The 15205-nt window shown below is 36.0% G+C and overlaps 1 protein-coding gene across 5 annotated transcripts in view; it reads right to left on the bottom strand.

Annotated features, from left to right (window-relative positions):
* LRRIQ3 (leucine rich repeats and IQ motif containing 3) overlaps positions 1-15205 on the bottom strand; it is a 198738-nt gene that overhangs the window by 165202 nt on the left and 18331 nt on the right. For 4 of the 5 annotated variants that reach the window (XM_069594697.1, XM_070292099.1, XM_070292159.1 and 1 more), the window contains exons 2-3: positions 6511-6759; positions 2493-2816 (exon numbers count right to left, since the gene is read on the bottom strand). In XM_069594697.1, coding sequence (XP_069450798.1) covers positions 2493-2816; positions 6511-6759 — 573 coding nt within the window. Of the gene's footprint in view, positions 1-2492; positions 2817-5278; positions 5370-6510; positions 6760-15205 lie in introns of those variants that run through there. The other variant, XM_069594703.1, reaches the window with a different exon arrangement.

A 15205-nucleotide genomic window follows, 5' to 3' on the forward strand; every position in this document is an offset into this window, starting at 1 on the left:
TCCATAATGTTTTCAGTTGATTTATCAACAGAAACTCTACAAGTCAGAGGAGAAGGTCAGGACATTTAAAGTGATGAAAAGAAAGAACCTACAACTAAGAATATGCTACCCAGCAAGACTCTTGCTCAGATTTGATGGAGAAATCAAAAGCTTTCCAAACAGGCAAAAGTTAAGAGATTCAGCACCACCAAACCAGCTTTACAACAAAAGCTAAAAGAACTTCTCTAAACAAGAAATACAAGATAAGGAAAAGACTTAACAATAAACCCAAAACAATTTAGAAAATGGTAATAGGATCATATATATTGATAACCACCTTTAAATGTAAGTGGATTAAATGCATCAACCCAAAGACATAGACTGGCTGGGCAGATGAAAACATGTGTACGTATGCATTTCCACTTACTAATCACTCCAATAGACCCCCCCCAAATTGTATTCAATTATTTTATATTGTTAGGTTAATCATGTTTCCATTATGGCTTGACTGTGGACTGTGGACTGTGAAGAAGGCTGAGCACTGAAGAATTGATGCTTTTGAACTGTGGTATTGGAGAGGACTCTTGAGAGTCCCTTGGACTGCAAGGAGATCCAACCAGTCCATTCTGAAGGAGATCAACCCTGGGATTTCTTTGGAAGGAATGATGCTAAAGCTGAAGCTCCAGTACTTTGGCCACCTCATGAGAAGAACTGACTCATTGGAAAAGACTCTGATGCTGGGAGGGATTGGGGCAGGAGGAGAAGGGGACAATCGAGGATGAGATGGCTGGATGGCATCACGGACTCGATGGATGTGAGTCTGAGTGAACTCCGGGAGATGGTGATGGACAGGGAGGCCTGGAGTGCTGCGATTTATAGGGTCGCAAAGTCGGACACGACTGAGCAACTGAACTGAACTGATTAAGAAAACTGATAAATATAATTTATTATTGTTTTTATATAACTATTATTTGCTTAATACCATTGTATCATGATTGATAAACAGAAAATAATAGAATTCTATATCACTAACTCTACCATTTAATACAAATCCTGTAATCATTTTTTAAAATCCAGATGCATATCAGAATTATCGTGGAATTTTTTGAAAAATACAAATGCCCAGGTATTGATATTTTTCTCAAAGGCTCCAGATGTGTTTCTAATGAGCAGCCATGTTTAAAAACAACTGTACTATATGATGATCTTTTACTTAAAAAAGAAAAGAAAAAGAAAAGAAAATCCTGTGGATTCTAGATATAGAATCCTTCGGCATTTAGGTTACTGAGTGTAAGAATTAAGTTGTTAGATTAATTCTCATTTAGTATTTTAATACAGACAGGGGATGCTCAATCTAACTACTTTCATTTTAGAATTATAACTGACATAATTTGATAGAATGTTTTTTTCTTATAATTCAGTAAATCTCATAATGTGATTTTAGAATCCTTGGGAGGCCCCAAGACCCTTCAAGAACCCATGAGGGCCTTCTTTTTCTACTTACATATCTGTATGAGGCCATATTTTCTTTATTTACTTCAGTCAAAACAACATATCACAACAGTTTGAATGCAGAAGCAGATATGAGAAAATATCTGTTTTATTAAGACAGATATTGAAGAGATGTACAAAAATGTAAAATAATGTCATTCTTTTAATTATTTTTATTTTGGAAAGTATATTTTTTTCATAAAATGTGTTTATGTTGATATAAAATGGGTTTGTTATTTCAAATGACTTAAGTATATATTTGAAAATTCTTTTAATTTTTAATACATTAATATCTATGTATATAATTTGTATAAACAAAAACTTTCTAGCATCCTCAATAACAGGCCCAATAATTGGGCCCTATTATATTTTCTTAGTGATTATTTTTCATCCCATGTGGTCTATCAGCTGCCAGTAAGGAAATATTTTATTCTACATTCATCTTTGTGTATGTATTTCCTTATACTGTCTCGCGTGCTGTAGAAAGATGTTTAATAAATGTTTTTTGAATTAAAAATAAATAAAATGTTTAGAGAAACAAATTTACAGAGACAGAAATAGACAAATGATTACATAAGACCAAGGTAACAGTGGGGGTTAATTGCAAATGGGAAGGAGGAGAATTTTGGGAATGGTGGAAATTTCTAACACTGGATTGTGAAGACAGTTATACAGTTATATATTAATGCAAATTTACCAAAATTATGGACTCATAAACGCAAAATGGGTAAATTTTATAGCATATAAGCTATACGTTCTTAAAGCTATTAAACATAATGGAGACCCCTCAAAATGTTAAATACTTGTTTCTCCACAATTTGATAATCACATGATCAGTAATTTTTAGCAGTAGGCACATAAGCTTTTATAAATTTTGTTAAGACATTAGTATGATAATATATTCACTAGTTTCTGATATTTCATGTAAGTGATAAAAATACTGATTTATATAACTTAGGTAATAGATATTAGAAGTTAAGGTTTTACTTTATTTAAAATGAAACTCAAATGAAGCCAACTACCTTTTTCAAAGCAGAGCAGAAATTAAAGAGAAGTCGGTGGTTACATGTCTTGAATCTTTCAGGAAGATGCCAGTTTTGAATTATTTCTTCATCAGAAATCACATGATGATCCAATGCTTTGAGAGTCCATATACTGTTGACAAGAACATGTCTATATCCTTTTTTAAGGCTTACTGGACAATCAAACATAGTGAGGGCAATGAGGCTCGGACAGGCAGATAACATACATACGTTCTTTAACTTTGCAAACCCATTGTCATGTAGATAGAGAAGTTTTAGATTCTTCAATCCACTCCAAAATTTGGTACCTGGTAGACTCTTTATCTGAAGCAATAATAGTAATACTTTAAATACAAATACCAATAATCCCTGAATTATATGGAAAAAAAGGAAAAACATTAAATATCTTCTATAATTCAATATTCAATGCAAATAGCAAATTTCTCATTAGTAAACAAAAATGGAATTTCTAATTATCCAAAGGATGACTGGGGTAAACTAAAATACATTAGGTACCTGTAATTACTAGTGTAATTAAACAAACAAACATATAATCCATTCAATAAAAATTCCTTTGTAATAAGTAGACTTTTTAATCTTTTCTAAAATATTTCCCTTACATGAAAAATGTAAGGGGTCAAATCAATCAATGTGATACTCCAAAAATGAAGGATAAAAATCATATAGTCATCTCAATAGATACAAGAAAGGTATTTGCCAAAATTCAACATCCATTTATAGTTAAAACTCTCAACAAAGAGTATAGAAGGAATGTACCTCCACATAATAAAGGCCATGTATGACAAGCTTACAGCTAACATCATTCTCAATGGTAAAAAGATAAAATCTTTCCCTCTAACAGCAAGAATAAGACAAGGATGCCCAGTTTTGTATTTTCATTCAACATGGCACTGGGAGCTAGAAGTCCTAGCCAAAGTAATTAGGCAAGAAGAAGGAACAAAGGCATCTAAATTGGAAAGGAAAAAGTAAAACTGTCACTTTTTGCAAATTAAATGACCTACATTCACACCTCAGAGATTTTGTGCATTTGGTTTCAGATTACTGCAATATAGCAAATATTGCAATAAAGAAGGAGTTTTTTTTGGGTTTCCCAGTACATATTAAAATTGTTCACACTATATTACAGTTTATTAAGTGTGAAACAGCATTATGTCTAGAAAAAAATCAAAGTATACATCTGATGTAAAATATACTGTATTGCTGCTGCTGCTGCTAAGTCACTTCAATCGTGTCCGACTCTGTGTGACCCCAGAGACGGCAGCCCACCGCGCTCCGCCATCCCTGGGATTCACCAGGCAAGAACACTGGAGTGGGTTGCCATTTCCTTCTCCAATGCATGCAAGTGAAAAGTGAAAGTGAAGTCGCTCAGTCATGTCCAACTTAGAGACCCCATGGACTGCAGCCTACCAGGCTCCTCCGAACATGGGATTTTCCAGGCGAGAGTACTGGAGTGGGTTGCCATTGCCTACTCCAATACTTTATTGCTAGAATTTGTTAATCATCATCTGATAATGTAGGATTGCCACAAATCTTCAATTTGTAAAAAATGTAATACTTGTGAAGTGCAATAAAGTGATACCTACTAAAATACAGTATGCCTGTATACAGAAAACCCTAAATACTCGAGAAAATAACTGTCAGAATAAACAAAATCAATTAACATTTCAGAATACAAAATCAATACACAAAATTATGCAGTCTTTCTATGCCTGAGCTATTGAATATTGGAAGGGGAAATTAATAAAATAATCTCATTCATAATTACATCAAAATAGTAAAAATATTTAGAAATAAATTTAACCAATGAGGTGAAAGATATGCATATACAGTGAAAATTATAAAACATATTGAAAAGTAATTGAAGAATACAAGTAAACTGAAAGATATTCTGTCCTTGTGGGCTGTAAGAATTAATGCTGTTATAACATTTATACTACCCAAAGCAACCTAGAGATTCAACAAAAGCCATGCCAAAATTCCAGTGGCATTTTTAACACATATAGAACAAATAATCCTAATATTTGTACAAAACTACAAAACACTCAAATAGTCAAACACTTTGAGAAAGAATGAAGCTGGCGCTGTCACACTTCGTGAATTCAAAGCATAATATAAAGCTACAATAAAAAAAGAAAGAAAGAAAGAAAGAAAGAAACAGAATGGTACTGGCATTTTTTAAAAAAAGGTCAATGAAACAGAAACACAGCCCATGAATAAACCCACACATTGATTTACAAAACTAACTTACAGTAAAGATCAATTTATTTACAAAAATGGAGTCAAGAGCATACACTAAGAAAAGAGCATTTTCTTCAATAAATTTTGTTGGAAAAACGGGACATACACATGTGAAAGAATGAAATTTGACCACTATCTTATGCTGTACAGAAAAGTAAACTCAACATTGATTAAAGACTTGAAGGCACAATCTGAAACCATAAAATTCCTAGAAGAAAACACTGGTGGTAAGCACCTTGGTATGGGTCTTGGCGATAGTTTTTTCAATTTGACACCAAAAGTAAAGGCAAAAAACTCAAAACTGAACACAGTGAAATGATGTCAAACTAAAAAGCTTCTGCACATAAAGGAAACCATCAATAAAAAGAAAAGGGAACCTATTGAATGGGCGAAAATATTTGCAAATCACATCTGAGATGAGGCTAACATCAAAAAACCATAAAGAACTCATACAACAATAGGAAAAAAAATCCAACTAAAAAATAGGCAGAGGATCTAAGACAATGTTTTTTCCAAATAAGACATACCGGTGGCCAGCAGGTACATCAAAAGTTACTCAGCATCACCAATCATCAGGGAAATGCATATTGAAACCACGGGACCATTCTCATGCCTGTGAGAATAGCTATTATCAAAGAGACAAAAAATAAAGTGTTGGCAAGGATGTGGAGAACAGGGAACCTGTGCAATGTTTGGAGGATTGTAAATTGGTGTAGTCACTAGGTAAACAGGAGGGGTTCCTCAAAAAATTCAAAGTAAAGCTTCCATATGACCCAGCAATTCTATTTCTGGAAATGTATTACAAGGAAGTGAAAATACTAGCTCAAATAGACACATACACTCCCATGTTCACTGCAGTATTATTTATAATAGCCAAGACATGAAAGCAACCAAAATGTCTGTCTCCTGCTGTCTATGGAAGAGTAAGTAAAGAAAATGTGATATACACATCCAGTGTAATATTACTGACTCATAAAAAAAGAATGAAATCACGCCATTTGAAACAACATGGTGTACTTTCAGGGTATTACACTAAATGAAATAAGAGAGAAAAACAAGTACCATGTGATCACACTCTGTTGGAATCTGAAAGAAAAAAAAAAAAAACCTCTTACAGAGAACTATCAGTGATTCAGAGGCAGAGGTGGTGGGGGAAATGTGAAGGTGCTAAAAAGATACAAATTTTCAGTTATAAGATAAATGAGTCCTGGGGATATATTCAATAATATTCAGCAGGGTGAGTATAGTTAATACTATAGGATTATATATTTGTAAGTTGTTAAGAAAATAGATAATAATAATAAAAGTTCTCATCATGAGGGAAAAATTTTAATTTTTTAGGGAAGGATGCTAACTTGACTTATTGTGATCATTTTGCAATATAAACAAATGCTGAATCATTATGTTGTATACTTGAAATTAATATAATGCTGTATGTCTAGTACATATCATTAAAAAAAATTAAGCAGTCAAGAAGTAGTCTTAAGACTATGGATTTAAGAAGCAAAATAAACCAAATCACACACTGTTGGGTTTACATATTTTAAATTACAAATGTTTGATTATATTTAAAATGTTTATTAAATGGTTAATTTAAGTGTTTGCTTATATTTGTGTTTATTTTTTTTTATTTAGTTCCGAATTATTTATATTTCACACAAAAAGACTACCTGGGAGAAATACTGTGTATAGATAACCTACGAACTTATTAGATATCAGCTTCATTTATATGCAAACAAGTGAAATGACTATTGCTTACCTGATTTCCATGGAGATCAAGTTTGATTAATTTCATGCAACTCTGAAGTGGACGAATATCTGTAATAAAATTGTTTGAGAAGATGCATACTCTAAGAGAGATACAAGATTGAAGATTTTCCATAGATTTTAAATGAAGGCCACTGAACTTCACAAAAACAAAATCTTTTTGATCTTCTATTATATTTTCATTATAGTGACTCCATTCTCTGTGATTGGTTAGCTCTTCTATGATTGTTCCATGAAACATCTAAGAAAAATGAGAAATTTTGAGTTTTTCTCAAATAAATGTGTCTGAAAATAATATTTTCTAAGAGTAAGAATCTTAGAAATCTTAATCTTAAGAATCTTCCATCCCAAAGCATTTTTGAGTTTTTCTTAAATTTTTATTGGAGTATAGCTGATTTACAATGTTGTATTATCGGCATACAGAAAACTGCATCAGTTATACAAATACACATAACCACCCATTTTTTTAAGATTCTTTTCCCATATAAGCCATTGCAGAGTATTGAGTAGAGCTCCCCGTGCAGGTTCTTAGTTATCTATTTTATATGCAGTAGTGTGTTTATGTCAGTCTAAATCTCCCAATTTATCCGTAACCCCTCCTTATCCATTTTCTACAATATAAATGAAACTTGAGGACTTTATATTAAGTGAAATAAGTCAACAGAGAAAGACAAATACTATATTATCTTGCTTAATGTAGAATCTAAAACAGTTAAACTTTATTCAAATAGAAATTAAATTGGTGGTTGCCAGCTGTGGCCAAAATGGGGTGCGAGAAATGGGAAGATGTTAAGACAAAGGGAACAAAACTCCAGTTATAAAATGAACAAGTTTGGGGGATACAATGTAGAACACCACAAGGGCGTGTTAGGTTGCTTCAGTCGTGTCTGACTCTTTGTGACCCTGTAGACTGTCCCCCTCCAGGCTCCTGTGTCCACAAGGATTCTCCAGGCAAGAATACTTGAGTGGGTTGTCAGGCCCTCCTCTAGGGGATCTTCCTGACCTAAGGATCAAACTGCTGTCTCTTATGCCTCCTGCAATAGTAAGCAGATTCTTTACCACCAGTACCACCTGGGAAGCCTACAACACCATGACTATAGTTTAAAAAAACTATACTGTATACTTAGTCACTTAGAGAGTAGGTCCTAAATGTCCTCGTACCCAATAAACAAGCAAACAAACAAAAAAACAGGTAATGACGTGATAGGTGTGTTAACGAACCTTACCATGGTAATCATTTTGCAATGTATCAGTTCAGTTCAGCTCAGTCGCTCAGTCGTGTCCGACTCTTTGCGACCCCACGAATCGCAGCACGCCAGGCCTCCCTGTCCATCACCAACTCCTAGAGTTCACTCAGACTCACGTCCATTGAGTCAGTGATGCCATCCAGCCATCTCATCCTCTGTCGTCCCCTTCTCCTCCTTCCCCCAATCCCTCCCATCATCAAAGTCTTTTCCAATGAGTCAACTGTTCGCATGAGGTGGCCAAAGTACTGGAGCTTCAGCTTTAGCATCATTCCTTCCAAAGAAATCCCAGGGCTGATCTCCTTCAGAATGGACTGGTTGGATCTCCTTGCAGTCCAAGGGACTCTCAAGAGTCTTCTCCAACAGCACAGTTCAACCACATCAATTCTTTGGCACTCAGTCTTCTTCACAGTCCAACTCTCACATCCATACATGACTAGTGGAAAAACCATAGCCTGGACTAGATGGACCTTAGTTGGCCAAGTAATGTCTCTGCTTTTGAATATGCTATCCAGGATGGTCATAACTTTTCTTCCAAGGAGTAAGAGTCTTTTAATTTCTTGGCTGCAGTCACCATCTGCAGTGATTTTGGAGCCCCCCAAAATAAAGTCTGACACTGTTTCCACTGTTTCCCATCTATTTCCCATGAAGTATATGTACATGTGTATCAAATTATCATATTGTATATATTAAACTTGTATAATGTTATATATCAATTATATCACAATAAACCTGAAAGTAAAGATTCCTAATGTGTTTAGCTGATTTAGATTAAAATGTTAATTCTTTGAAATCCCTCAGTTTGAATTCTCTACAACCAATATCCAATGTCTTTTTTTAAAGTGCACATTTTTTTCATATATTTCCACTGTGTAATAAAGCACCCAAAACCTACTGTGTTTAAAAAAAATCAACATTTATTCTTTCTTAGATCTGTGGGTTGACTTAGTAAAATGGCAGTTCTTTTCCAAGTGATGTTGACCTGAGAGTCAATCTTGTGGGACTCATTCAAATACCTCCAAGGTGGCTAATTTACATATGTGAAACATTGGCAAGGACAGCAGGAAGGTAGGTTTTGCTAGGATGCTGGGATGTATGGGTCTCTCTCACCATACTATACCAAGGCTTCTCTAACTACAGCAGTACTCATGATGTCATCTTCTCACATGTATATTCATCTGTCTCTGATAATAAGGAAGCAAGGTTTTTATATGGTTGAATCAGGGCTCCAAAAAGTATAAACATAGAATATGTCAGGCCTTCTAAATGTTTATGTCGAACTTGCACAGCTTTAACTCTTTGACATTCTATTGCTCAGAGGAAGTTATTTTGATGGTTTGAACCAGCTTTAAGGGAGTTAAATAAAGACAAAAATAAAAGTTGTTCTGACCTTGGTGACCTTGGGCAAGTTAAGTATCTTCTGTTTCATATGTATCAAAATTATGTGCCTCAATTTCCTTATCTATAAAATGTGGATAGTAACAGTATTTGATGGAAATGATTGTTATGAAGACTAAACGAGTCTGCATAAAGGCTTTAGAACAATGTCTGGCACATAGCAAGCACTATAAGATGAATATTACTTATAAAGCAAATATCTAGTTGAATTAACAATTCAAGATAGAATGTCTATTCAAAAAGTAAGTGAGGGCACTTCTGGTTTTCAGTCCTTCATGTAAGGAGCTTGGAAGGTGTCACCCCATCTTAGCAAGTAAAAGCAGGACAATTAACTGAAAAATCAACAAGTCTTCTTAGATTCATCAAAGAAGGGAGGTCACAGGGAAAATCAATACCCCCAAAATCAGAGACAGGTAGGCAGATATAGAGATTCAGAACCTGTGGGAGTGGAAATTCACCCGCAAAGGTCTCTCAAGAAAACAGTATCTCCCAATAGGAAAACCTATAACTGACAAGTTACGACATGCTCTGTATTGACATTACACAGCCTCGACGTACTCCTTTTACTATTTGGAACCAGACTGTTGTTCCATATCCAATTCAAACTGTTGCTTCCTGACCTGCATACAGGTTTCTTAAGAGGTAGGTCAGGTGGTCTGGTATTCCCATCTCCTTCAGAATTTTCCACAGTTTATTATGATCCACACAGTCAAAGGCTTTGGCATAGTCAATAAAGCACAAACAGCTGTTTTTCTGGAACTCGCTTGCCTTTTCGATGATCCAGCAGATGTTGGCAATTTGATCTTTGGTTCCTCTGTCTTTTCTAAAACCAGCTTGAAATCTGGAAGTTCACGGTTCAAGAATTGCTGAAGGCTGGCTTGGAGAATTTTGAGCATTACTTTACCAGCATGTGAGATGAATGCAACTGTGAGGTAGTCTGAGCATTCTTTGATATTGCCTTTTTTGGGGATTGGAGTGACTACTGACCTTTTCCAGTCCTGTGGCCACTGCTGAGTTTTCCAAATTTGTTGACATACTGAGTGCAGCACTTTCACAGCATCATCTTTTAGGATCTGAAATAGCTCAACTGGAATTCCATCATCTCCACTGCTTTGTTTGTAGTCATGATTCCTAAGGCCGACTTGACTTCACATTCCAGGTTGTCTGGTCCTAGGTAAGTGTGAGTGATCACATATCATGATTATCTGGGTCATGAAGATATTTTTTGTACAGTTCTTCTATGTATTCTTGCCACCTCTTCTTAGTATCTTCTGCTTCTGTTAGGTCTATGCCATTTCTGTCCTTTACTGAGCCCATCTTTGCATGAAATGTTCCCTTGGACATGGAACAACACACTAGTTCCAAATAGAAAAAGGAGTATGTCAAGGCGGTATATTGTCACCCTATTTAACTTAAATGCAGAGTACATCATGTGAAATGCTGGCCTGGAGGAAGCACAAGCTGGAATCAAGATTGTCAGGAGAAATATCAATAACCTCAGATATGCAGATGACATCACCCTTATGGCAGAAAATGAAGAAGAACTAAAGAGCCTCTTGATGAAAGTGTAAGAGGAGAGTGAAAAAGTTGGCTTAAAACTCAACATTCAGAAAACGAAGATCATGGCATCCGCTCCCATCACTTCATGGCAAATAGATGGGGAATCAGTAACTGACTTTATTTTTCTGGGCTCCAAAATCACTGCAGATGGTGATTGCAGCCATGAAATTAAAAGACACTTACTCCTTGGAAGGAAAGTTATGACCAACCTAGACAGCATATTCAAAAGCAGAGACATTACTTTGCCAACAGAGGTCTGTCTAGTCCAGGCTATGGTTTTTCCAGTGGTCATGTATGGATGTGAGTGTTGGACTATAAAGAAAGCTGAGCAGCAAAGAATTGATGGTTTTGAACTGTGGTATTGGAGAAGACTCTTGAGAGTCCCTTGGACTGCAAGGAGATCCAACCAGTCCATCCTAAAGGAGATCAGTCCTGGGTGTTCATTGGAAGGACTGATGTTGAAGCTGAAACTCCAATACTTTGGCCACCTGATATGAAGAGCTGACTCATTTGAAAAGACCCTGATGCTTGGAAAGATTGAGGGCAGAAGGAGAAGGGGATAACAGAGGATGAGATGGTTGGATGGCATCACCGACTCAATGGACATGGGTTTGGGTGGACTCAAGAAGTTGGTGATGGACAGGGAGGCCTAGCATGCTGTGGTTCATGGGATTGCAAAGAGTCAGACATGACTGAATGACTGAACTGTATTGATAGGAGATTAAAAACTCCAGGAGTCAATGATGGGAACCCTACTTGCTTTTGTGAGATTAATACCTAGGAGCTCTCACACATCCTCAAAGTGAACACTGGAGAAAAATCCATTTATGCTTTCAAAACGGGGGAGAAAATAAATAATTCTCAAATACACCAGAGCATTCTGCTCTTAATAAGGCCTGTCCTCAAAGAAAACTGTTGAATGGACCTTACATGATTGAGATTTTATTAAAGTCTCATGGAAGAAGAAAAATACTCAATTCCATCCCCCTCTAGCATTCATTTAGAGGAAGGGGAATATTCAACTCTAGACCACTCTTACCCTCTTGCCCACCTAAGAGGTAGGAAAACTAAGAAATACATGTGAAATCCACAACTCAATGGCACAGGCTCACTGAAAGACTAAGACTTAATGATATAACTGTAGAATACTTCTTTCTACCCACACCTCGTCACTACACAACAGCATTATTTTACGAGTTCCTTTCACAAGTACATCATGTCTGTCTTTCAACAAAAAAATTGCAAGATATACTATACTAAAAGACAAAAACACAGAGTAAGCATAAGAACTAGAATCAGCCTTGGCAAAGATGTTGAAAATACCAGACTAGAAATTTAAAACATAGAAGATTTATATGCTAATCAACTGAATGAACAAAAAGAAGATCATAAACAAGAACAGATGGATAGTATAAGGCAGAGAGATAGAAATAATACAGAGATGCTAGAGATACAAAATACTATCACAGAATTGATAGATGCCTTTTAAGGGCTCGTTTAGTAGATGGGATATGGCTGAGTGGCTGACAAGAGAATCTCTGAGCTTGAAAATATGTCAATAGAAACATCAAAAACTGAAAAGTAAACAAAACTAAGACTGAGAAAAGCAGACCAGAATAACCCAAAACTGTGGGATAATTACAGAAAGCATTCAATACGCATACATGAAATACCAGAATGAGAAGAAAGTGCTAAAGGAGAAAGGAACATAAAAATATACTGAAGAAATAATACTGGTGAGTTTATGTAAATTAATGTTAGATACAACCCAATGACAAGGAAGCAGAAAACACCAAGCAAGAAAGAGATTAAAATATATATATATATATATAACTAGACATACCATTTTTAAATTTCATGAAGGATACAGAAAGAAATGTGAAAGATGCCATAGGAAGAAAACCCTTTGTTCATAGAAAGGAAAAAATAAGAATTTTATCTAACTTTCCCTAAGAAACCAGGCTAACAAGAGGATAGTGGACTGAAGTGTTGAGAGGAAGAAATCTATACCTTGTGAAATTATTCTAAAAAAGTAAATGAGAAAAAAGAATTACAGACAAAAACAAGAAAATTCCTGTCAGCAGACCTGCCTTAAAAGATTTGTTCTTTAGAGAGAAAGAAAATAGTACAGTTCAGAAGCTCAGATCTATGTAAAAAAAAGTAAGAACTCTGGGGCAGGAACAACTGAAGGTAAAATAAGACTCTCTTATTTTTCTTATTTTTAGTATATATAACAGATAAAAGTTCATTCAAATATTAATAGTAAAAATGTATTTGATTATATACTCATACCTATGTACAGCTGATGCTTCTACAACGCGGCTGGAGGCAGGGGTGAAAACACTCACACAGTTAAAAGTCATTTGTCTCTCAGTAGCCACAGAAAATTGGTTCCAAAATCCACCGCAGATAACAAAATCCATGAATGCTCAAGTCACAAAATCAGCCCTCCACACAACTATCTGAGGATCTGCATCTTTGGCTTCAGTTCCGTTCAGTTCAGTCACTCAGTCATGTCCGACTTTTACGACCTCATGAATTGCAGCACACCAGGAACCCTGTCCATCACCAATTCCTGGAGTCCACTCAAACCCATGTCCATTGAGTCGGTGATGCCATCCAACCATCTCATCCTCTGTCGTCTGCTTCTCCTCTTGCCCTCAATCTTTCCAAGCATCAAGGTCTTTTCAAATGAGTCAGCTCTTCATATCAGGTGGCCAAAGTATTGGAGTTTCAGCTTCAACATCAGTCCTTCCAATGAACACCCAGGACTGATCTCCTTTAGAATGGACTGGTTGGATCTCCTCGCAGTCCAAGGGACTCTCAAGAGTCTTCTCCAACACCACAGTTCAAAACCATCAATTCTTCAGCACTCAGCTTTCTTTATAGTCCAACACTCATATCCATACCTGACCACTGGAAAAACCACAGCCTTGACTAGATGGACTTTTGTTGGCAAAGTAATGTCTCTGCTTTTGAATATGCTGTCTAGGTTGGTCATAACTTTCCTTCCAAGGAGTAAGTGGCTTTTAATTTCATGGCTGCAATCACCATCTGCAGTGAGTTTGGAGCCCAGAAAAATAAAGTTAGCCACTGTTTCCACCGTTTCCCCATCTATTTGCCATGAAGTGATGGGACTGGATGCCATGATCTTAGTTTTCTGAATGTTGAGTTTTAAGCCAACTTTTTCACTCTCCTCTTACACTTTCATCAAGAGGCTCTTTAGTTCTTCTTCTTCACTTTCTGCCATAAGGGTGGTATCTGTATATCTGAGGTTATTGATATTTCTCCTGGCAATCCTGATTCCAGCTGGTACTTCCTCCAGCCCAGTGTTTCTCATGATGTACTCTGTATATAAGTTAAATAAGCAGGGTGACAATATACCACCTTGACATACTCCTTTTCCTATTTGGAACCACTCTGTTGTTCCATGTCCAGTTTCAATCAACCACAGATTGTGTAAATATAGAAAAGCAGAGACATTACTTTGCCAACAAAGGTCCATCTAGTCAAGGCTATGGTTTTTCTAGTGGTTACGTATGGATGTGAGAGTTGGACTGTGAAGAAAGCTGAGCACTGAAGAATTGAATCTTTTGAACTGTCGTGTTGGAGAAGACTCTTGAGAGTCCCTTGGACTGCAAGGAGATCCAACCAGTCCATTCTAAAGGAGATCAGCCCTGGGTGTTCTTTGGAAGGAATGATGCTAAAGCTGAAAATTCCAGTACTTTGGCCACCTCATGCGAAGATTGGACTCATTGGAAAAGACTGATGCTGGGAGGGATTGGGGGCAGGAGGAAAGGGGACAACATAGGATGAGATGGCTGGATGGCATCACTGACTGGATGGACGTGAGTTTGAGTGAACTCCAGGAGATGGTGATGGACAGGGAGGCCTGGCATGCTGCGATTTACAAGGTCGCAAAGAGTTGGACATGACTGAGCGACTGAACTGAGCTGAACATTTACTGGAAAAAAAAAAAAAAAAAGCATAGAAACGGACCCAACAGTTCATAATCATGTTGTTCAAAAGTCAACTGCACATTTTTGTATCAGTAACTATGTTTATGTATAAATGAATAATAGTAAGGATACAAGGAAATGACAGAGGAATTAGGTATATATTTATAAAATATTTATGCCATAGATGAAGTAGTATAGTGTTAATTGAGACTGAATTGGAATTTTTGATATCTCTAGGGAAATGGTTTAAAATAATTTTTTTAAGTAAAATGGATATGCTAGAAAAAGATAGAAAACAGAATCATATACAATGTTCTATTGAAAATCATAAAAGGCAGAAAAGAAGAAGGCTATTTGTGTACCAAAAACAACAAATAGATAGATTAACAAATATAGATATTAATCCAACTATGTAATTAATCACTTTAAATTTCAACAGTGTAAGCATCAAAAAAAGACAGAGTGGATCAAACTTAGAGTGGATCAGAAAGTAGTTCAACTATATGCTGTTGTTCACAGGAAAGCC

This window comes from Ovis canadensis, chromosome 1 (genome assembly GCF_042477335.2).
Source record: "Ovis canadensis isolate MfBH-ARS-UI-01 breed Bighorn chromosome 1, ARS-UI_OviCan_v2, whole genome shotgun sequence".
Taxonomy (NCBI): domain Eukaryota; kingdom Metazoa; phylum Chordata; class Mammalia; order Artiodactyla; family Bovidae; genus Ovis; species Ovis canadensis.